The 25,228-nt window shown below is 41.9% G+C and overlaps 1 protein-coding gene across 1 annotated transcript in view; it reads right to left on the bottom strand.

Annotated features, from left to right (window-relative positions):
- Positions 1-25,228, bottom strand: part of GRK3 (G protein-coupled receptor kinase 3) — a gene marked incomplete at its 5' end in the record, with an annotated part of 118,604 nt that overhangs the window by 56,832 nt on the left and 36,544 nt on the right. The window contains one exon of the mRNA XM_082668407.1: positions 7,079-7,152. Coding sequence (XP_082524533.1) covers positions 7,079-7,152 — 74 coding nt within the window. The remainder of the gene's footprint in view (positions 1-7,078; positions 7,153-25,228) is intronic.

The raw sequence follows: 25,228 nt of genomic DNA, 5'->3' as shown, positions 1-25,228 counted from the left end.
CACTTCTCACCCAGAGCTCCAGCGTCTAAATATTTAATCACCTATCGGACATTTCCACATCCTCTCTCCCCTGGCCAATCATGCTCTTCCCCTAGTCTTCTTTATCACAGAAATGATAAAACCATCCTCCCAGCTGCGTAAGCCAAAAAAATGGAATAATCATCATTGATTCTGCTCTCTTGCTCACACCCCTGTCCCCACCATCCCCTACATCCAATTCATCAACCAGTCACGTTGGCTTCATATTCAAAATGATCACAAACCAGGGTCCTCCTTCAGGTAATAGTGAACTAAACTCTAACAACAATTCTGGACATACAAAACACCCAACTGCACTGGACCACGGGAGAGTGACCAAAAGTACAGAGATAATGGAAAAGGGGCATCAAACAGAAGCTGGAAGGTAAGAGAGGATATTCCTGAAAATGAAGAGCCAGAGCAGAGCTCCAAAATTTTATGTACAAACCTCTCAAAATCTCCGGTGGACCCCATAATGACAGGTGAGCATGACAGACCCACAGCAGTCCAGCTAAGGTTAAAAGAACTGAACAAGATTCAGTTGCTACCCACTGTATGAGAAGACAGAGAATCAAGTCTGAGTAAGCCAAATTAACTGCTGAGACAAAAAAAATCAATACCCTTTGGAGAAACAGAGTTTAGAGTATCTACAAAATCAATGGACAAGATACAATCTAAAATTACTCTATCTATGAAGAAACAGAGAAATGTGGCTCATATGCAAGAGAACAGACCATCAGTGAAGACCAATCCAAGATGATTCTGATGGAATTATCAGACAAGGATTTTAAAGGAGCTGTTATAACTATACTAAAAGATGTACAGAAAATATGCATGTAATGAATAAGAAGATAGGAAATAGCAGAAAAATAATAACTATGAAAAGGACCACATGGAAATCTTCTCTGAAAAAAAATTCAATGGATGGACATAATAACAGACTAGAGTTGGCAAAAGCATCAATGAATTTGAAGACAGCTCCATAAAAATTATCTAATCTGAAGAAAAGAAAGAAAAAAAATTCGGGGGGCAGGAAATGGAACAGGGAGAATCAGTGGTATCTAGGATAATATCGAAAGATCAAACCTCGTTATGACTGGAATTCTAGAGAGAGGAAAAAAAGAGACTAGAGTAGAAATAAAGTTTTATAATGGCCCAAATTTTACCAGATTTGGTGAAACATATAAATTGACAGATTCAAGAAACTAAGTGAAAGCCACAAAGGATAAACACAATATCTGAAATTACTCCACTAAAATGCACCTCCTCAGAAGTCAGCCTTTGACCCAGCAATTTAAGGTGGCCACCGAATCCCAATACGTCACATTGAGTTGCGGGTCTGTTTTGAATCACTGCATAGCAGTTATCATTTCCTGATATATTTCCTATTCATTTATTACTGGTTTATTGTCTGTTTCAACAAAAATGGGAGCTCAAAGAGAGCACAGACTTTGTCCATCCAAACAATGCTTCCCAGCATTAGTGTTTGATAAATACTGGTTGCATGAGTGAAGAAAAGTCTGTGTAGTAACTTTACCTCTGGTCTTATATTTTCTGTTTTCCGTGATTTATTATTAAATCTAGGTGTAATATAAATATTTTTATAAGCTGCGTCTAAATCTAACTGGAACAAGGAAGTGTATAAACCAACACACCGAGCAGTAGCTACGTGTCAGGTGCTGTTCTGGTGTGTTGCATACATACATAACAACCCTAAAGACAGACACTGCTATCACCCTAACTTTTGGATGAGGAAACCCAGAGAGAGTGAAGCAAGACTCCTTGCCCAACTTCAGGCAGCTAATCACCAGCAGTGTCCAAATCCAAATCCAGATGGTCTCAGTTTAGAGCTGGAACTCTTTACCACCATGTTACAGCATATACCTAAGCAGCATATTATAGATATTACAGTTTAGAAAGCAACTGTCCATCTGGCATCCCATTTGAGACTCTCAACTAGCCTGTGAAATAGCAGGAGATGATTACTAACCTCATTTCATAGATAAGGTAACAGATGCTCAAATATTAAGTCCCCATTCTATGAGCTCAAGTACAGGACAGTGTCCTGGTTCACACTTGTAAGCTCTGAGTCTGACACAAGGTAGATGCTTCAGGGTTTGCTCAGTGACCAGCACCATATCCCACAGCAAGTGAGAGGGCAGAGCACAGCTGCACCTAGATCCTAGCTGGGCCTGCTGTCTAGGAGTCAAACAACGGTCAAGTGAAAATACTGATGACGTGCACACACCAGCAGCGAGCATATATTAAGTATCCCACGGGCATTACAGGCAACAGACAGTGTAAGAATCAGAGAAGCAAAGCAATCATGGAAGACCGGGACGACTGTACAGACAGGCTTTACTGGAGAATACAGAAACTGACCTTGGCCTTAAACGAAGCAAGGCTTTCCACAAGCCGAGAAAGGGAAACAGCATCCTAGGCTGGGGGAAGGACATAAGGAAAGTAATAAAAAGAAGAACTGGGCTCGGTGGGTTCAGGTAATATTGGTTACTGGAAGGTCTACGTGAGAAGGTAGTGAAAGATAAAGAGGGAAAGGTAAGTGATAACTAATGCAGAGATATGTGAGTGTTGGAAGAAGCAATTAGGACTTCAGACCACAGGAAAATGGGTAACCACTAAGCGCCTGGGGACACAGAAAAACGGAAGTACAATGGACAACATACACATTGCAAGATATCTGACAACAGAGTTTTCTAGGGATCAGGATTATAAAACTAGAAATTAAAGAATCCACCAGGTTGGTGAAACCAAGGAGTCAGAATTACTGATAACTTCCATCTTGGAGGCTGTACTGACTTACACAACTGTATCTGAAACTCCAAGGTGGATGGTATTGTCAATTAAAGAACACAAAGCAAGTTGCTGAGGAGCCCTGAAGCATTTTCCTCCAAGGGGATAACCTGATAGGCCAGATCCATCACACCAGGCCAGGAGAGAGGAGAGAAGAGCTGAGGAACAAGCCAACGAAGAGAAACTCCGATGTCTGAAGTTCAAATGGAAACACATCAGCAGTAGTCACCACCATAGTGGCCAGAAGTGCTTAAGAAATAACTACGTAGGTTGCCCATCTGTTTCATCTACTAAACGAGATTGCTTTCTCTTTGACAAAGCAGCTGAGTACATGCTGAAATTGGAGAGAAGCTTTTAAGAACACAGGAAAGAAAAAAAATTTTTTGACACATCAAGCTGTGAGTCTCGTCCAGATCAAATGCCTGATTCAGACTGAAATAATAAAGTCACTTCATACTCAGTGGAAGACTTTGGGATTTAGATAACTTTTTTTTTCACATGATGCTACATGTGCATCATCATTTGATCATTCTTCCTGGAAATACATTAATATAATTTTTAAATGTAGAAAAATGTCATTTTCATGTATATCAATAAACCAGGAAAAAAGGGAATATTCTTCCAATTTTCAAAGATACAAAGATTACTAATATCAGCCCTAATTATGCCATGCTTTCTTTGGACCATTTCAAATGTTTTAGGGTAAAGACAGATCATGCTAATAATATTACATAATTATATAATTATATATAATTATATAATATTATATATTTCTTAAATATATTTCAATTAATATATTCTCTAATTTCAATTTTAATTTCCTCTTTGACCCTTAAATTATTTAGAAGTTATTTGTTTCCAGGCAGCTAAGGATTTCTTACTTAACACTGTTATTAAATTTGAGCTTAAGTCCACTGTGGTCAGAGAACATACTCTGAACAATTTCAATCTTGAAATTTGTAGAAAGTTTTCTTTAGGGTCCAGCATATGATCTATTTTGGTAAATGTTTCATATGTACTTTAAAGAATGCAAAACTCTGTTTCTGCTGGGTCAATTAGGTCAAGTTTATTCATCACTTTATTAAGATCTTCCACATCCTTACTAATTTTTTGCCTGTTTCTTCTACAAGTTCTTGAAGTATGTGGGTGTCCCACTAGGGTTGTAGAATTATTTTGTTTTGGATCTTCCTGCCAATTTTTGCTTTAAATATTTTAAACTTCTGTTATTTGTAAGATACAGATGCTGACTCCTCAATCATTATGAAATAATCTCTCTTTATCTCAAAGCAGCATTGCCATGTACTTTGTCTGATATTAGTATAGCTATACCAGCTTTGCTTCAGTTAGTGTGTATATTACATATCCTCTTCCATCCTTCTGTTTAAAGTATACCACTTCTTTAAAAATTGAATCACTATACTGTACACCTGTAACTTATATAATATTGTACAGCAACTATAGGTTAATCAAAAAATAAAATATCTTAAAATACATAAATAAAGCATCTCACTTATAAGCAGTATATAACATGGTTTTGGTTATTTATCCAGTCTGACAAACTTAGTCTTTTACTGGGAGTATTTAGTCCATTTATATTAAATGTAATCATCAATATTTATATAGATGAATTTATAGTTACCACCTTACTCTTTATTTTCAATTTGACCTCCTACTTTATGTCCATCTTTTATTCTTTTTTTTTTTTGGATTAATACAATGTTGTTTTATTCCACATCTCCTCTCTTTTAACATACACATTTTATTCTTTTAAAAGTTACCTTAGAGATTACAATATGCATCCTTTACAAGTCAATGCAAATTATTATTTTTACTATCCCCAATAATCCTAGAATCTTAAGATACTTTAACTTTATTAACCCCTCTCCTGCCTTTTGTGCTACTCTCATACATTTTAGTTTTACACACACTTTAAACTCTGAAAACATATTATAGTTTTGTATGGTCAACATTCATATATTTCACATACATATTTACTCTTTATGATATCTTTCATTCCTTCCTGCATTTCCATCTGGGGTAATTTCCCTTCTGCTTACAGTAGCTCTCTTTAGTATTTATGGTAATGCAGTTTCACTACTGACAAATTCTCTTGGTTTTTGTCTGAAAATATCTTTATTTCACCTTCATTTTTGAAGGAAGTTTTGTCTGAGGAAAGAATTCTAGGTTGGCAGCTTTTTTCTCTGATTACTTGAAAGATGGCCATTTCATTGTCTGTCTTTCTTTTTTCTTAATCATTTATTTTAATATGTCACAGTCGTTTTGTTCATATTACTGCCCCTTTAAAAATGAGGTGTCTTTTTCTAACCTCTGGTTGCTTTTAAAATTTTCTCTCTGTCACAGGTTTCCACAGTCTTATATTGATGTGCAAAGATACGTTTCCTCTGTACTCATCCTGCTTGGGGTGTTCTAAGTTTTTTGAATCTGTAAGCTGCTGACTTTCATCATTTTGTAATATTCCTAGTATTATATCTTCAAATACTGCTTCTGTACCATTCTCTCTCTTCCTTTCTGGGAGTCCAACTTTACATGTGTTAGACCTTTTAGGTATGCCTCACATGTCTCTAATGCCCTTATTTCTTTTTTATATTCTTTTTTCTCTGTATTTCAGTTTGAGATGACCTACTGACCTGCTTCCCTATTCGTTAATCCTGTCTCGCACTGTGACAATCTGCTATTGGTTCTAACCACTAGGTTCTAATTTCAAATACTTTATGTTCTAGAATATCTGTTTGGTTTTCCACAATACATTCAAATTATGCTGAAACTCTCTATTCCTCCATCTAATTATTTTGTCCATCTTTTTCTCTATTGTCTGGAACATATTTACAGTTATTTTTAGGTACTTGTCAACTAACTCCGATATCTGATTCATCTGTGGGTCTGCTTCTATTGCCTTGTTTATAAGTCATGTGATCTTGCTTCTTAGGTGGAAAATCATTTTTTACTGTATGGTGAAGATTGGAGAGTCTCTATATATTGTTATTTTCTACCTGCAAAAGAGACAGAGAGCTCCCCTTATTCTCTGTTGCACAGGTAGGGAGGGAGTTCATCACCCAACAGGGGGTTGAGCTGGGCTGGTCTGCCCTGCCATTTGCGTAGGACTCAGTCTGCCTCTGGTTGGTCCCTGTTCTAAGGCCTGGGTCTCCATGGAGTTCAATGAGACCTCTGTCTCCTCAGCACTGGATTCAGTTCTGCCCTTAAGAAGTCTTCAGGATAGCTCTTTGGCCCCCCGGCCCACTCAAGCTTCAAAACTTGGCATGTGTCTTGAGCACGGGACTCATCATGTTTTGGGGGCTCCTCCAGCTTCATTTTTTTTTTTTTTTAATATGTTTGATGTTATAAGTTTTTAATTGTTTTGCGGGGGGCGGGAGGGTGAGGGTTTGTCTGCACCACACGGCTATGGGATCCTAGTTCCCTGACCAGGGACTGAACCCAGGCCCTTGGCAGCGAGAGCACGGAGTTCTAACCACTGGACCGCCACGGAATTCCCAGCTTCATCTGTTTTTTACTCCAGATCCAGAAACCTCTTCTGGTTTTTCTGTCTCGCAGAAGCAGCCTCCTGCCAGGGGCCAAAGCTGGATTCTCACCTGCCCACCACACCTGGACCAGCCGCCACCCCAGGTGGTAAGTGGTTATGGGTCTTCAGTGGGGTTTTCATCTCTTGCCTGTTCCGTTTTCGGATTCCTGCCACAACAGGTGTACATTTCAATACTGTTTAATACCGCAAGGCTGTGGGAGGTTTCAATGTGTCTTCCAGAAGCTCCTGGCCTGCCTCTTCAGATCCCCTCCCAATGTCCTGCTGGGAAAACCAGCTGTGTGTTTGAGGCCACCCTTTCCCACCAAGTCTCTAATTTGTCACTCTAGTAATGTGTGACCATAAACCTTTGCTAGTTTCTCTTTCACCCAGTAGCAGCCCCCTGCCTCGGCTTCTGTGTCCAGAATCAGCGTGCTTCTGCAGAAAATAAAATGGCTGGTAATGCTCAGTGCACCTCTGAATGATTCTTCCTCCTCTGGAATCTGAGTCCAACTATTCCTCACTGATTCCAGAACACTACAGAGCTTTAAAAATATGATTTTTATAGTTGTTCTCAGCATCTCTAAAACTATATCTTGTAGTACTAATTACTTCTGACGAATCTCTAAGATATCTAGTAGTCTTAATATTTCCCAAAGTACAGTTTAAATATGCTTTTGAAATAAAAGCATTGATAAAACAGTCACTTCTTACCTCTTCATAAAACTTCACCTGAGGTACAGCTTCATTAATTTCATTCAAACAAAAATCTTTAAATAGCAAGAAACCTAAAGAAAAAGAATAAAAAATTTCAGGGTGGGCGATGAATGTAAATTTTATCCCACAGGGTGTTTTCAAATTCATTTGTTTCAACCTCTTCCTCCCCTACCCTTAAAATAAAAAAGGGGGTTTCAAGAGGCTACTTAACGCCTAAAAGGAAATAATCCAGGTAAAGTTAAGAGAATCACACCCCTGGTGCCCTGCTTTGAGGCTCCTTCTCTCTTGGCAGCCCCCCTCCCACTTTTAAAAACTGCACAATTAACAGTGTTAGTGTTTAGCACCACTTAGTGCTACTGGGCACCAGAACAAGTGGAAGATTAACCAAAGAAATCAGAGATACAGGTAATACAGAAGTTGGTAAGAGTCACCATGGAGCTAATAAATGCTACGCCACAGAAACAGAACTACAACTCCCTTAAGAAAAACAAAAGAAGTACTTTCCTAACCTTTCTAGGCTTTTCTCTCACCACTTATTAGCTCAAGTCCCTCCAAGTCCCTACCAAATACCTCGTGCCAGAGCAGATCACCCATTCCCAGATCCACGCCTCATCTTCAAGCAATCAGTACCTTCTGCCCGGGATACCACCCCCATTGCACAGTGCCTGCTACACAGTGGGAGGCCAATAAATATGTGTTGAAAGAATGTTTGTTCACATGGCCCTTCCAACATGCCTCTGTCAAAGTGCTCACCCAGGTTAATTATCTGATTACAAGTCTCCCACCCCAGGACCAAACCCAGTGGCCAGCTCAATGCCTTGCACCTAGTCAAGCCTCAGTGAATGAATGAAGCTGGAGAGGACAAGCTGACACCAGACTGAGGGCAGAGATACTGGGAGATTACGAAAAGTCAAAAGCAATGAGAAGGTCCAAACAATTAAAGGATTGTTAGGAGAGACAGAAGTCACAGGAAAAAAAAAAAAGTGAAGAAAGACTCACAAAAAGTCTAAAATGTTGGGCAAAGGTAGATCAGAACTCCCCAGGTAGGACAGGAAGGAAGCAGCTTTGAAAAGATTTTCATTCAAGTTAACGTAAGAGTTATATAACTTGAGCCTGTCTGTTGTTGCCCCATAAATTCCCCTCCGTGCTTCCAGGAACATGACCTTTGAAAACGGTAAATGTTTGTTCAGTGGAACTGGAAGAAAGGTATTTGGACTACTTGGTTAGATTGGCAAGACCAGACTAACAGGGGCTGGGTGCACAGCTCCAGCAGCAGGCCGTGCTCATACTGTCAAGGGACTGCAGCAGGGCCAACATACGGAGGGAGTAGGGAATTCAAGAAGCAGACGAGTAGGAAGAACTGAAGATGTGAATCTCTACCGATGTGCATGTTAATATTTTTATTTTAAATAAGAGAAAGGTTGACTTTTTGTTCTCATTCATTTCAAAGTAATTTCCAATTTCCCTTGTCATTTCTTCTTTGGCTCATGAGTCATTCAGGAATGTGTAGTTTAATTTCCAGATATTTGGGGGTTTTTTTTTTTCAGGTATTTTTGGGATATTGATTTCTGTTTAATTCTGTTGTGGTCAGAGAACACATTCAGTAGGACTTCCAATGCTTCTAAATTTATTGAAACTTGGTTTTGGCCCCAAACTTGGTCCCTCTAGGTGAATGTTTCAAGGGTACTTGAAAAAAAAAAAGAGAAACAGTATATAGGGTGGAGTGTTTCATTAAATAAAGTAACAAAGCAATTAGGCCAAGTTGGTTGATAGGCCTGTCCGGGTGCTCTAAATCTTACTGACCGTCTATTTATTCTCTCCATTATCGGTGGAGGACTGTTGAAATCTCCACTTGTAAACTGGAAGGGAGAGGAAAGAAAGAAGGAGGAGGATGAAGAAAGGGAGTTGAATGAATAAACATCCAACTTAATATGTTGTTTACCTACTTCTTTAATGCAATTTCCATCATCAATGTGTAAGATAAGCCAAAGAATTATTTGGAACATCATATGGGGGAAAAAACAGTATTTTCCTCGTGTCTGTACATAAACTGAAGCATTACTTTCTATCACAGCAGCTGTTAAAATGGGGCAGCCAGAAGAAAGATATTTTGCCTTTTGGATACATCCTAGATCGTTGTGTTCCAGGCTGAATGCAATTTACCTTCATTAGACTTAAATTACATTAAAAAAAAAATGAAGCATTACTCAGATTAGAACAAAAGCTAAAGGGCAAAAATAAGGAAATAATTTGCCTAACTGGTTCACTTCATCAGTGCGATTTCTCCAGATTTCAAAGAATAAAAAGTAGTGAGCCAACACCTGCTTACTAGGTAACTGTGGAATGTGTTTACCCTTGTTTCTATATTTGAACCACTGCAAACTGCCTGAATAGTGATTAACTTCCGAGTGTATGTAACATCCAGGAAAGGCAAACTATCCCAATTTGCCACTAAAATATTTTGCAAAAATTGGTAGAAAGAATTGTATTATCTTTTATAAGAGATCAATTAAGAACTTTTGAAAGCATTAAATATACGTGGTTTCTATGGGAAATTGAAATATAACCACCTGAAAAATGAAAAAGAGGGAAAGAAGAATATGAAAAAAATCTTCTAAGAAATAATACCTGTCCTAGGTTTTACCAAGGAGATTCAAACACTGGGAAGGAGGATAGACTGCATAACTGCTAAAAGTTCCTACCAAAATTTACTCATTTGACAAAGCATTTACTGAGTATCTACTAAGAGTCACCGTGCTATATGCTGGTGAAGACAGAGTTTTTCCCATAAGAGACTTATGGGTTTGTGTAAGGGGCAGACAACAAAGTAGTAAACAAATGAAATAACTGTAATTTATGGGAAATTATATAAAGTAATTAAATATGATGCTGAGATCAATGATAAAACAGAATGTCAATAAGACCTCTCTGAGCTGTGGGATAAACAAAGTACAAAGCATTTCAGATTAGAAAAGGCCAGAATGCCTAATCCCACACCTTCTATTCAATATTGTGAGGTCTTAGCCAGTGCAATAAGAAAAGGAAATAAAACTTACTAAAATTGAAAAGGAAGAATTAAAACTAATTTTATCCCTAGACAACGTGATTAACTATATAACAAATCCTATCTACAAAATAACTACTAGAATATATAAGTGAATTTAGGAAGATCCATAAATGACCATAAAATACAAGGTCATTAGCTAAAAGAATCAATGACATTAGATACACTCACATCACACAGTTTTAAGATGGAATTTTGAAACAAGTCCATTTGCAATAACATCAAAAAAGAACCAATACTTAAGAATAAATAAATAAGAGATATACAATGCCACTAAGTGGAAAACTATATAATATGACTGAAAGATGTTAAAGAAGATCTAAATAAATGGAAAGATATAGTCAGTTCATGGATTGGAAGACTCAGTATTGCAGATGTTAATTCTCCCCAAATTGATCTATGGAGTCAATGCAATCCTAATGATAATCCCCATCGGCTTTTTAAAGAAACTGACAAGCTGATTCTAAAATGTATATGGAAAGGCGAAAAACCTGGAATACCCAAAACATCTTGAGAAAGAAGCAAAAGGTTCAAGGACTTACACTGCTTAATTTCAGGACTCATTATACAGCCATGGTAATCAACACAGTGTGGTACTGGCATAAGACTAAATCATGAAACAGAATAGAGGATCCAGAAATACACTTATATGTGCTCAACCTATTTTCTACAAAGATAGCAAAGCAATTTATTAGGAAAAGGAAGTCTTTTCAACAAATGGTGCTAGAAAATACTTATATCCAAATGGGAAAAGAAAAAAAGAAAGAAACAAATCTGAAAAAGACCTATATCCCGTTTATGTATACATTAAAAAAAAAACCTCTTACAAATCAATTTTTAAAACGAAACAACCCAATAAAAGAATGGGCAAAAAATGTGAACACTTCACAAAGGAAGAAATATGACTAGCCAATAAGCACATTAAAAGGGCTCAATACCGTTGGTCATCATGCAAATATAAATTAAATCACTTTGAGATACCACTTCATAACCACTAGAAGGGCAGAGTTCAGAAGACTGACAATATCAAATTTTGGCAACCAGAAGCTTCGTTCGCTGAGAAGCATATATTATGTCTTGGACTCCTCGTGCCTCTGAATCAACAGGCAAAGAGGGGAGTTACTGTGCTGGCTGGGATGATTGATGGGCTGTGACTCTACAATGGAGGGAAGGGGAAAGAAGGAAGAAGGGAGGAGAAGAATAAAGGAAAGAAGGGGAAGCTCTTCCTTAGCATCAAATACCAACCAAAAACTACAGAAGGAATGATGGAGTTAGAAAATCAACAGGTGCCAAAACCCGGCGGCAAAAGTTTGATACGGAACAAAATTATTTACACAGTCTCAAAAGTAATCTCCCATAAATTACTCATTACTTACAAAGGGAAAGCAAAGACAGGCCACAGATTTGGAGAAAATATTTGCAATATACATATCTGATAGAGAACCTGTATCCAAAGTATACAAAGAATTCTCAAACTCGATAATGAGAATATAAACAACCCAGTATTTTTAAAAATTGAGCAGAAGATTTGAATATTTTCACCAAAGATGATATATAAATGTAAAATAAGCACATGAAAAATGTCCAACATTGTTAGTCATTAGGAAAATGCAAATTAAAAACACAGTGAGATATCACTATATACTTCTTAGAATAGCCAAAAAAAAGAGAGAGAGACAATGAATGCCATTGCTGACGAGCAAAGGATGTGGAGTAACTGGAACTCTCCTAGACTGCTAGTAGGAATGCAGGCTCATTGGAAAACATCTCTTTAAAGTTAAAATATCCATTTCCCATTCAACCCAAATAATCACACTCCTAGGTATTTACCCAATAGGAATGAAAATTTATGTTCACACAAAAATCTGAACACGGCTATTTGTAGTAGCTTCACATATAATATCAAAAAACTGGGTATAACCCAAATGTTCTTCAATTGATGGCTAGGTAAACTGTGACGTACCCATACGATGGAACACTACTCAACAAGACAAAGGCATGAACTACTGATACATCCACTATACGTGAATCTCCAATGCACTGTGCTAAGTGAAAGAAACCAGACCCAAAGGCTACATGCTAAATGAGTCCACTTATGTGTCATTCTGGAAAAGGAGGAACCACAGGAACAACTAGATCAGTGGTTGCCAGGGGTTGGGGTGGGGTGTGGCGGTCAACCATAAAGGGTACTAGAACATTTGTGGAGGTGATGAATCACTCTGTATCTTGACTTTGGTAGTCGTTATACAACTTTATGAATTTGTCAAAACTCACAGAATTGTACATTGTAGATGGTGAGTTTTATTTAAATTATACCTCAATAAACCTGACTCTTCCTGCCACCCCACCAAAAAAAAAAAAAAAAAAAACTGGTGCTAAAGAAGAAAGAAAAATAAGATTAGGTACATACAACTAAGCCAGGAACAAGGCTCAAAAGATGTTCCTGAACAGTGGCTTTAAGTCGATCACAAATTGGGATCTAAAATTTCCAGAAGCTAATGCCTGATCACTTAACATGGTTGTCAGTCTCTACAGGATGTTCTTCATAAAGCACGAGTTTGTATGGAAGATAAAATCATTCACACACAGAGGCATGGGACTAAAATAAGTAATTACAAAGGTTCTGGGTAATGCAGAGGCTGGAAACAGCTACTCTGACACACTGAGGATACACAATGGTCTTTACAAGTGAAAACAAAGGAAATCTGAAATGATAACTAGAAAAGCAAACTCAAAAATACAGAAAGCAAGCATACAGATGTAAACACGGAAAACTTCCACAGGGCACCATGCCCCTCCTAGATGAATAATACTAACTTAAATTCCCACTGAATGATTCTCCCTTTCATTTCTTCCAAGTCCCAAGAGGAATAAATAAATATAAATCAAAACGAATAATTAGTTAATTACTTTTACCTACTTCATGCAAACCTTAAATATATTTTTTTATTTGACTCTGCTTATCAAACTAGAACTTTCACTTCCTGACTTAAAACCTTACAGAAGAAAATTAGTAACAAAATGTAGTTGAGGAATATTGTAAATAGGTCTTCTAAATATCCAAATTATCTACCCCACCTCCAATTGAAATTCAGCACATCTCATAATTAATGAGATCACTCATTTAGAGAATGGAGAGATTTGGGGCCCTGAATATTAAGTCTAGTAGACAAAAGCACAAATGGTAATGAACGTGGCCAAAGAAAAATTCACAGAATGTTCCAAGCAATTGGCTCTTACTTCAAAAGGGAACAAAGGAAATTGGGACTGGGAGGAAAATGTGAAAATTCAGTGGCAAGAAAAGTATATCTAAACCCTTGCAATAGTTGGATTACTTTCAGCCTTTACCAACATTACGAAATGACGGAAAAGAAAAAAATTTCTGGCTATGCACCATGCCAATACTCTTTCCAGACTGGGGTCAATTGTTTTCATTTATAACAGTTTAATGCACATCTAATAGTAAACAAACAAAATGACAAAATAAAGTGAGATTTAAAATAACTTAAAATAGAAGTATTATTCCAACAATCCACCTGATTTATATTTCCCAAAGACGTCTCAAAGAACAATGATTAAAGCTGGCAGTATGGAAATTAGGGTATGTGTGTACATCACAGATTAAACATGGCCAGGACAAAGTGGGGAGGGTGTGTAAAACCCACTGGGTCTAACCATAATTTTAACAAGGAAGAAACAGAACAACAATCAACCAATTAATGCATGTGTGTTCACTTGGTGGTAATTCATGACGCTATGCACTTGAACTTGAGCACTTTTCCATACATATATTCCATTAAAGGTTTACTTAAAACAAAAGAGAATCAGTAAGTTTTTTGTTTGTTTGGTTTTGGTTTTTTTTGGCTGCATTGGGTCTTCGTTGCTGCGCGCGGGCTTTCTCTAGTTGCGGCGAGCGGGGGCTACTCCTCATTGCGGTGCACAGGCTTCTCGTTGCAGTGGCTTCTCTTGTTGCAGAGCACGGGCTGTAGGCACACGGGCTTCCGTAGTTATGGCTCACGGGCTCTAGAGTGCAGGCTCAGTACTTGTGCACGGGCTTAGTTGCTTCTTGGCATGTGGGGTCTTCCTCCCGGACCAGGGATCGAACCCGTGTCCCCTGCATCGGCAGACGGATTCTTAACCACTGCGCCATCAGGGAAGCCCAACCAATAAGCATTTATGTCATGGTGCTACAAGGGTAAATAAAGGGGTTCTCAGAGCAACTGCAATCTGATTGGAGGTACTGATAGACATACATAAAAGATAATACCTAACTGCGTGGCGTTAGTTAAGTGCCAGACTCGCTTTGCAGGGAGAGATGCATTGCTTCCTAGATCACGGCACGGCCACCTCAACATTCGTCCAGTCTCCTTTCCCATTCATCCTGCGTGCTGCTGCCTAGATCTGACCATGCTGCTCCCTTACTTTTGAACTCATCATTGCACAGAACACTGGATGAGACCCAGCCTCTAACATCTGCACTGCAATGCACGCCCCGCTCTGCCCCACACCTCCCCAGAGCTACAGCGCCCACCTGCCCAGCACGGCCGGACGCAAGCGCAGGTCACTCAACACGCCTCTGTGCCTTCACACACGCTCCTCACTCCACCTGAAACAGACTCCCCTTCTCAGCACCAGCTCCCTTCTTGCCAACCACCTCTCTACCCACTTCCCCACCCCCACCCTTCTCATCCCCTCCAGACTTGACCTGGTTAACACCCACTTTACCTTCAGGACCTCAACTGAGCATCACGTAACGCAGTAAAATTCGAAGAGCTCCCCAGCCCAGCCAGGTGGAGGAGCTATCCCTCTTCTGTGCTCCCACGGCCCTGGGTCCTTAGTGCTTTCAAGGCCACTAACTCGCAACTATCTCTTTTCATCTTATGAATGGACAAAATGGCTCAAAGTTGTAAAAATAAATTAAAAAGGTATAAAATGAAAAGTTTCCTTCTGGTCCATGTCCTTCATCTTCCCAGTAGCGCACCCACCACCATCACCCCCAAGGTAATGGCTATTACTGGTTCCTTGTATCTTTTCGGGGAAGTGATGTGTGTTACTTCTTGGCCAGGTGCTAAGAAATCCGTGTGATTCCTTCACCCAGCTCGATGCAGGAAACTCTGCAGTCCTAGGGACACCAGCGCCACAACATGGCAAGAGCGTGGCACATGGAGGGGGGCCTCCCGCTAACCCTGCACCGCTACGGATGAGAGAGACACTCTCATGTGTGGGTCTCTGTTATAGGCGCTGCGTTACCTCCTAACACAGCACAAAGGCAGGCACAAAGAGGAACTCTTATTTCCTACCATACTGTTTCCGTCAGCCTGTTTTTCATAACTTGAGACCGTGGAGATCTTTCTATACTAGTCACGAAGAGCTACCTGGCCGCTCCTTACCGCTGCATTATTCCAGCGGATGGAATGTCAGAAGTTACGTAACTTGTTCCCTAATGGTGAACATTTGGGCTGCAGGAAATATTTTGCTTTTACAAAATTGCTGCAATAAATAACCCTCTCCGTACATCATTTCTCATGTGTTCAAGCCTATTTGTAGGATACGTTCCTCCGAGTGAAACTCCTGAGCCAAAGGTTATATAGACTTTCTGGTATTTTAATAGACCCAGCCAAATTAGCCCCATCCGAGCAGTACCTGTTCATACACCCACCGGCAATGCATCAGCTCCTGTTTTTAAACCCACGGCCATACCAAAAGTGTGTTATTAAACTTCCGGATCTCGTGACAATTTGAAAGATTAAGAAAAATAATAATAGTTCAGAGTAATTTGCGCTTTGCCAATCTTTAATCAAGTTGAAAATCTTTTCATATGTTTAAGGTTCCATTTTCACCCTGGGTTACAGGTCTTTGCTCACGAGCACGGCCAGGGCCTTCTGTATTGAGGTTTGCTACTCGGCACCGCTGCTCAAGGAATCCTTCGGGCCCTCCACCTCTTGGGTACTGGTCCTGTCGGCGTGATCAATGTGTCCATTTCTTGTTCCTTGTCTGTTCCTGGCGTTCAATGGCAATACTTCTAGTATCTCCCCATTAAACGTGACGCCGGCCTTGGGAATACACAGCGGCATAATGTTAAGAAAGGCTGCACCTCTAACGATGTCATCGAGTTGTTTACTCAGGGGCTCTGGGAGGGCAATGGCCTGCTCGTGTGTGGTTTTCTCTCTAATCCTCAGCACAATGGCCAGTTCTCAATCGGCTCAATAAACGTTTGATAAATTTACTAAGGGAAGATCAGTACGGCTCGCGCTATAGTCACAGATGGTTCTGGGAAGAAGTGAAGTACAGGCCAGGTGTGGAGAGATTAATGGGCTACAGAGCCGAGAGAAAGAACAAGTGGCCATAGACAGGAAATTTCCATGGAGATAAGGAAGGAGTGAGGCTCTGAATCTGGACACAGCACGTTCCTATGGGGAAAAGGTGGAAGGAATGCTTTATCCCACCACCGAGGCTTGAATGGGCGGGGGGAGATGGGCTTCATCCGGCAGGCGGAGGGATCCGTCTAGAAGAATCCCAGTGCTAGGTATTTCTCAGTTACACAATGCTTCGCGTGTGCTCAGAGCTTCGGAATGCCAAAGAGCCTGCTGGGGAATAGTTTTTAATATAAGTGGGCAATTGTTTCATGAAAAGTTAAACTCAGCTCTCAGATCCGGGGCGGAGGATTTTAGAGCGGGGCCTCTTTCTTCTCAACACGGCAAAGCTGAATCCTTCTTCCTTCCTCTTCCTTGGAATGCTCATCTGCCACCGCGTCTGTCCCCAGATGACCCTTTCATCCTCATCCCCTCCCTGGAGCCGACCCATAACAGGTACAAAGGGTTGACCCCTATGTGTTAACAGTGCCTGCCTACCACCTGGCTCTCAATATTTCTACCAGAATGTGAAGATGTCAGCAAAAGCCTTCGAGGCTCAAAAAAGTAGAACCTTGATAGCGGAACACCAGGTGATGACAGCGCCACAGCCAACCCTCTGGGGCAAGAAGGCCCACGGGCCGCTGTTGCGGCGCCTCCAGTGACTGGTGGCTGGAGTGGGCTTGTCATATCTTGGCGTGAAACCTCATGACCATGAAATGATTTCTTACTAGAGCAATGGGGTGGTTTCCGATTATTTAGTCCAAATTCATTTTAACTTGTAGCCATTTGTTAATTAGCAATTTGTTAATTAAATGACATAGGTATGTTTAAGTTTGTTAATTAAATGACATAGGTATGTTTAAAAGTTAGATGGTGCGTTTACGTGTTGTAATTTTGTACGCTCGGGGCCTTATACCTTCTGCCAGGAGTGGGGATGTGGCGGTGGGAAGTCCCTTCCACCCTTTGTGCGTGACGGGGACAAGCACCCCGCTGCTCTCCCGCGAACACAGCTGCCCAAGTGGGCCCTCTATTTCTGTGGGTGCTCATGCTAACACTCGTGCCAGCAGTGCACAGATGCCCACGAGGGCCACGACGGAGGTGATGGACAGGACGCTGGGTGCATCATTGGTGGGCCATGACTTCACCCCTGGAATGCTCTCCTCACGCTGAGAAAATAATCACAGAATATGTAGCTATACTCCTACTGTTTACACAAGATGCTACAAATAAGAGTTTTACAGTAATGGCAGTTGAAAGGATTTCACGCTGAAGCAAAAAGACAAAAAAAAAAGAAGAGTCACTTCCTCTGGTGTATAAAATACTGAACTAGATGCTTTCTAGTCACAAAGAGGAAAACAGCATCAGAGGTTATCTTTGGTCTCAAGCAATTTGGATTCCAGTTAGAGAAACCGCACGGAAGAGGCACCTGGAAATCCTACATTTGCCACAGGAAGTGCCAAATAAACGGCATGTAAGGAACATCAGAAAATGGACTGTTCACGGTTCAGCTAATCCCTGAACCGTGAATGGCTGGATCTTTCGTTGTTGTTTTTTTGGGGTTTTTTGGCCGTGACGCACGGCATGTGGGATCTTAGTTCCCCGACCGGGTTATCAAACCCGCACCTCTCCCCGGCAGTGGAAGCACAGTGTCTTAACCACTAGACCACCAGGGAATTCCCAAATGGCTGGATCTTTGAGAAAAGCACAGGCCAGAAGGCGGTGTCCCACAGAGGGAGACAGAGCGTAAGACTCATCAGTGGAGTATATGCTAGAAGAAAAAGACAAAGAAAAAAAAGACTGAGGCCAGTTTGGGTGACTTGAATGACAGTAACAAGAGGGACTTTGTCCTGCAGTGGGGCTTTAGGACAGGTATAGAGCATGAAGGTGATGTGATGACACGGTGTTTTCAATTACCCCGTTCACTTCATCTTTCTGTGCATTAACTAGTTCCTTTCCTTTCATAGTTTTGAATAATTTAAGGAAATATACTTTATAGAATGTATTCATTCCCCTAAGTCAGGGGTCCCAACCCCCAGGCCACGGACCAGTACCGGTCGAGTGAGCGAAGCTTCATCTGTGTTTACAGTCGCTCCCCATCACCTGCATTACAGCCTGAGCTCCGCCTCCGGTCAGATCAGCGGTGGCATCAGATTCTCATAGGAGCGCAAACCCTACTGTGAACTGCGCATGCGAGGGATCCAGGTTGCGCGCTCCTTACGAGAATCTAATTCCTGATGACCTGAGGTGGAGCTGAGGCGGTGATGCTAGCGCTGGGGAGCGGCTGCAAATACAGATTATCATCAGCAGAGAGGTGTGACTGCATGGAGACCATGATAAATCAACTGCTTGCAGACTCATATCAAAACCCTATCAGGAGCGACAAGCGAAACAAGCTCAGGGCTCCCACTGATTCTGCATTATAGTGGGTTGTATGATTATTTCATTATATATTGCAATGTAATAATAATAGAAATAGAGTGCACAATAAATGTAATATGCTTGAATCATCCCAAGACCATCTCCCTCCCACCCCGTCCCAGTCCATGGAAAAACTGTCCTCCATGGAACCGGTCCCTGGTACCAAAAAGGTTGGGGACCGCTGTCCTAAATTATAGAAACTAAGTATACTATCCCCTAAATGGCCTTTGAGTTCTCCTTGAGTCTTCTTTTGCCCTCACTCCCCACATTCACTAGCTGACCTAGGTTAGGTTTTATCTTCAGAATAAATCCCAATCCACCCCCTTCTTGCATCTCCACTGTCCTCGTCTGATGTAAGCCAGCACCGCCAACTTCCTGGATGGCGGCAGCCTCCAAATTCATCTCCCTGCTTCCACTCTCCCACTTTTGACTTGGATAATTCATTCGCCATAAAGAGGCTGGAATGATCTTTTTTTTTTTTTTTGCGGTACGCGGGCCTCTCACTGTTGTGGCCTCTCCCATTGCGGAGCACAGGCTCCGGACGCGCAGGCTCAGCGGCCACGGCTCACGGGCCCAGCTGCTCCGCGGCATGTGGGATCTTCCCGGACCGGGGCACGAACCCGCGTTCCCTGCATCAGCAGGCGGACTTTCAACCACTGCGCCACCAGGGAAGCCCTGGAATGATCTTAAAACAAATCGGACATGGTCAAAACCTACCAGAGCTTCCCATTACACGTAAAGTAAAACCCTGATTCCTGCCCACCTCTCTCTCTGCCTACCTTGGCCTCTGGCTGATTCTGGAACCTGCTGTGTTCTTTCCTGCCCCTGCTGATTACCATGCTGTTCCCTATGCCAAGAATGCTGTTCCTTCTTGGCTGAGAACGCTCTTCCACCTGATCCTCACGGGGGCTCCTTCTTTCTCAAAACCAATCACTTCTTCAAATCACTTCCTCAAAGAAACATTCGCTAAATAACTAATTTAAGCAATAACCCCGTCAGTCTCTTTCTTGTCACCTGCTTTCATTACCCACTTATCCCTGATAAGATGCTTAGACCTGACTCATATTCATGACACCCCAGAGTCAGATGGTGCCCACACCCCACCCCTGGTCAGTACGCCCTAGACTCTGGCTTCTGTGGGAGCCAACAAGCTGGGTGGTTTTCACCAACTCTTTGTGCTAAGGTTCCCTGGTTTCCTGATTGGCAAAACAAAAGGACTGGGATAGATAAAAATCTAATGATTCATTTAAGCCTAGCACTCTGTGGTTTCATGAATTAAACTGGGGTTGGTTTTATTTCATTCTTTTTTCTGTTGCCCTTATTGCTATTTTGACAGATAGAGACGGGGGAAAACACATAAAGAAAAGAAAAAAAGAGTAAAGGACAGAAGGTGGGAGGCAACAAAGGAGAAAGAGAAGGTGGAGAGAGGGTGAGGGCTTTTTCGAAACCACTTCTTGTGGGAAATTAATCGTGCTGCTTTGTCCTGGCAAGAAGTAGCTATTTCAGGAAGAAAATAACCACTTCATACATGGAAGTTTCAGCACTAGTTAACCTGAACTCTACTGCTGTCTCCTAAGGGGTTTCATCTATTTACATCATCAGCTCAGATAGTGACCGAGGGCCTGAGCTCTGGAGAGGGGCAGACCCCAACTCTGTAAGGTCAATTTCAGTTCAGCCATCACTGTTTACAAGATGCCAGGCAGGTGAGAAGCATCTTCACCTGAGTGCAGGTCCTCTCACCTGTAAAATGGGGCTGATGCCAACCTCGGCATGGGGTCATTTTGAAGACTAAATAAGATCTGTAGCGGGGGGCTTCCCTGGTGGTGCAGTGGTTGAGAGTCTGCCTGCCGAGGCAGGGGACACGGGTTCGTGCCCCGGCCCGGGAGGATCCCACATGCTGCGGAGCGGCTGGGCCCATGAGCCATGGCTGCTGAGCCTGCGCGCCCGGAGCCTGTGCTCCACAACGGGAGAGGCCACAACAGTGAGAGGCCCGCGTACCGCAAAAAAAAAAAAAAAGATCTGTAGGGGATTTCCCTGGTGGTGGAGTGCTTAAGAATCTGCCTCCCAATGCAGGGGACACGGGTTCGAACCCTGGTCCGGGAAGACCCCACATGCTGCAGAGCAACTAAGCCCATGCACCACAACTACTGAGCCTGTGCTCTAGAGCCCGCGAGCCACAACTACTGAAGCCCACGCGCTACAACTACTGAAGCCCGCGTGCCTACAGCCTGTGCTCTGCAACAAGAGAAGCCACCACGATGAGAAGGCCGCGCACCACAACGAAAAGCAGCCCCCACTCGCTGCAACTAGAGAAAGCCCGGGCACAGCAACGAAGACTCAATGCAGCCAAAAGTAGGTAAATAAATAAAATTTTTTTAAAAAACACACACATAAGATGATTTCTTTTAAAAAAGGAACTGTATGTAGAACACTGAGTACCTAAGGCTTGATTGTGGGCTGTTACCATTCAAACGGTACTGATACAGAACTTTTCAAAGCTTCTGCTTCTGAGGTTTACACGTGCTGCTATGCGTAAGCCAGAAACTGATCATCGCCATCTTTACATCACTTGGTAAAGTTATAACAATGGTGTTATGCATCTAGGGTTTTACAGGTAGTCCCAATTTCACATATTTAACACATTCTCCTGCCAAGAACCAAATACTTTACTTCAAAAATAAAATTACACTTCAGAACATAATATGGTAACCAGAGCTGGACTTAAGTTCCCACAATAACAACCAAATACTGGACAAGATATATGAAGTAACTGTTTTCAGACACAGAAGGGGCTACAGTCCCTGAAAGAAGGGAAGCAAACTAGAAGGACCCCAGGCTGGGTCAGCTCTTGGCCTGGAGGTACTTTCTGAAATGTGGTGCTGGGAGGGGGACCCAAGCAGACCATGGTGGTCCTGCCGAGGCAAAGGCACCAGGAGTTCACGGAACACAAGGTGCCTGGAAACACCAGAAAAATAAATGAAGAGCTATATAGCTATTATAAGCCAGTGGTGATGACAACTTACTAGGATATACCCAATCCAAAAGAAGACTGGAAAAGAAAAAAGCAACAAGGAAACAAATAATACATGCGAGATTTAAATCCAACTAAATTGGTAATTATTTAAGTGTAAATGGTCTAAATAGTCTAATTACAAGGCAGAGATCAGAGAATAGACATACCATGCAAACACTAATATCAAGAAAGCTCGAGTGATTATAACAATATTAGACAAAGTAGATGTCAGAACAAATATATTATTACCAGGATAGACTTCTCATCATGATAAAAGTCGTAGATTCATCAAGATGACATAACAATCGTAATGCGTGTGTACTGGGAATTCCCTGGCGGTAAGTGGTTAGGGGTCCATGCTTCCACTGCAGGGGGCACAGGTTCGATCTCTGGTCGGGGAACTAAGATCCCGCAAGCTGCATGGTACGCCCAAAAAACCAAAAAGATCTGTGTGTACCTATCACAGGAGATGCAACAATGCCTCTCCTAGGCACTTACCAAAGAGAAATGACAGCGTCTGTTCACAACAAGACTTGATGAAAAATATCCACAGCAGCTTTACTCGTAATTTCCCTGAACTGGAAACAACCCGATGTGCATGAAAAGTGAAGTGTGTTAATAAGCCCGTACACTGGAACACTATTCAGCAATAAAAGAAACAAAAATCCCGACACAAGCAACAGGATAAATGAACCTCAAGGAAGAACATCGTGCTGAGGCAAAGGGGCCAGACACAAGCACAGGATTTGATTCTATTGATAGGATGTTCTAGAAAAGGCAAATATAATCTACTGTGACTGGAAGCAGAAGCAGACCAGTGGTTGCCTGGGGCTGGGATGAGCTGTTTAGAAATGGGCAAGAGTATACGTTTTAAAGTGATGGAAATGGTCCATATATGGACTGTGGTAACAGGTACGCGGGTGTACCCTTTTGTCAAAACTCAAACTCTGTACTTATGTTGGATGTATTTTATTGTGTTTTATACCTCAATAAAATTGCTTTTTAAAAGAACAAGAGCATACAGCATATTTATCAGTAAACAAAGAAAAATTAAGTAACAATATGTGGTATCTCAAGAGAAGGAAATCAGGCATATTCTGAAAGAGATAAGCTAAAAAGTAACAATAGAAGAAAAGGGCCCAAATCAATGTTCCCAGTAAGCTATCCCATTTGAAGTTCTTTTCCATCACCAATTCTGAATCCACTTCTTGGTTTAAAAGTAGAAGCCACAAAACAAACCTAATTTCAATCTTCTGAAATAGTCATAGATTATATGGTAAGCAAATCAATTCTGAAAGAGCAAACTTTGAAGACAATGAATTAAAAAAAAAATCAAAGCAGTAAAATATTTCCAGTAAGAAAAAAAAAAGATTTCTTTGGAGAGTAAGTGCATCTTACAAGGGAAGAAAGAATATTTGCTTCTTGAAGAAGCTGTCCTAGCTGCTCTCACTGTGTTCTACTGTTATAAACAGTCTCTTTGAGGGACTGAAGCGATTCTCTCTGCCCCCACCTCCACACTTTTCTGGGATTTCTTTTGGAAAGCAAATCACAAGAATCTTCCCTGTTCATCAGCGAGCAGAGTTGGGACAAAGCTCCGAACTTTAAGGCTGACCTAAAAGCATCATGCAGAACACAGAGGAGGTGTGACAATACTCCTCAGCAGATGGCCCACTGTGCAAAGCAAGCAAGTTACCTTAATACCGAGATGCGTGAACACAGTCATCGCCCTACACCCTCAGGCTCTTGTCTGAGCCTTTCTTTCACCTTCTGGCTCCAACTGAACCCAACCACATGGTACCCTGCAAGCCTCTGTGCCTCCCACCCGCTTTTGTACCACAACACAATTCATTGCAAATCTATCCTCCCATCTTCAGATGACTTCTCACCACCTCCACTGTTGGCCGCTGGTCCCAAAGCCGGGATCATCTCTTGCTGACGCGCTGCAGCATCTCCTGCTTCTTGCTTCCACAGCACCTAGACAATGCTGCATGAGCACTCGAGTCAGGGTGTGCCGCCCCAGTGCTCAAACTTTCCTGTGTCCCATCCCATGACCAGTAAAAGCGGAGAGCCTCGTGACTGCCTAAAAAGCCTCGCCAACCACCCCCCACCTGTCTCGCGGTCCCTCGCACTCAGCCCCTTGGCTGCAGCCTCCTTGCTGTTCCTCCACCACGTGGTTCCAGTCTTAGGGTCTCTGTCCTGCTGAGTCCTCTGCCTGGACCCACTTCCCCCCAGTACACAGGGGCTCAGCCCTCACACCTCCCCAGGACGCTGTTCAACCGTCCCTTTAGAAGTGGCGCCTTCTCCAAACACCCTATTTGAAACTGCCGCACACACCTCTCTGGCCTCTACAATTCTCCACGTTTACTACTGTGCGGACAGTGTGTATTCGTTGGTCTGTCTCCCCCCATAGAATGTTAGCTCCAGGGACTGCAGGGGGGGCCCGGGTTCGACCCCTGGTCAGGGAACTAGATCCCACATGCCGCAACTAAGAGTTCGCATGCTGCAACTAAAAGATCCCGTGCGCCACAACTAAGACCCGGCGCAGCCAAATAAATAATTAAATAAATATATTAAACAAAGAATGTTAGCTCCATAGGGGCACCCATAGCAGTACTATTCACGGATGCGTGGTACACAGTGAAATTTACTGAATGAATGACTGAATTTTTAGTAGATTTCAAACAAAGCCCATGAACCACCTCATAGCGTATCTCTACATTTCCTGATCTTGACTTTGACTAGAAGTAGGAATACTAAAATAAATCAGTGATAATGTATAAAACCCTCAGAAAAGGTATTTCCCAAAGAGCTAAAACCAGGGGATATTATGACAGTGCACTGGCACCTGGAATTTCAGGCGTTTGGGGCTCCTAAAATCCTAAAACCGCCCAATCATCCCTCTACTGTCAGCTCAAAAAGCTGATGGTCAACTTTTCCAGTAGAGGTCATGTTTCCTAGGTCCTTAGAACTCTCCAGGAATATATATTAAGACCCCAGCTTTGCTAATATTGCTACAGCATGTAGTATTTTCCCTTAATTATGTGGATCCAGGCAACGAGACAGTTACAAAGTTGAGTCAGCTGCAGATGTTGGCTGATTGGCTAGACTTTCCTTTTGGCTAAGAGTGGTTTCCCCACACTTGCCGTGGGATCTAAACTCATGGGTCTGAAACAACACCAGTAGCCCCTTCCAAGAATTTCGGAGACTTCTGGGCAGTAGTAAACACTCCTTACAGCTATCTGATACTGGCATGCCAGAGGTCTGTGGGTTTCACATCCATCCTTTTGCAGAGTGAGCTG

The sequence above is a fragment of the Grampus griseus genome, assembly GCF_964374135.1.
Source record: "Grampus griseus genome assembly, chromosome: 12".
Taxonomy (NCBI): domain Eukaryota; kingdom Metazoa; phylum Chordata; class Mammalia; order Artiodactyla; family Delphinidae; genus Grampus; species Grampus griseus.
Note: the sequence above shows the minus strand (reverse complement) of the source record. Positions and strands in the feature narration are given on the sequence as shown.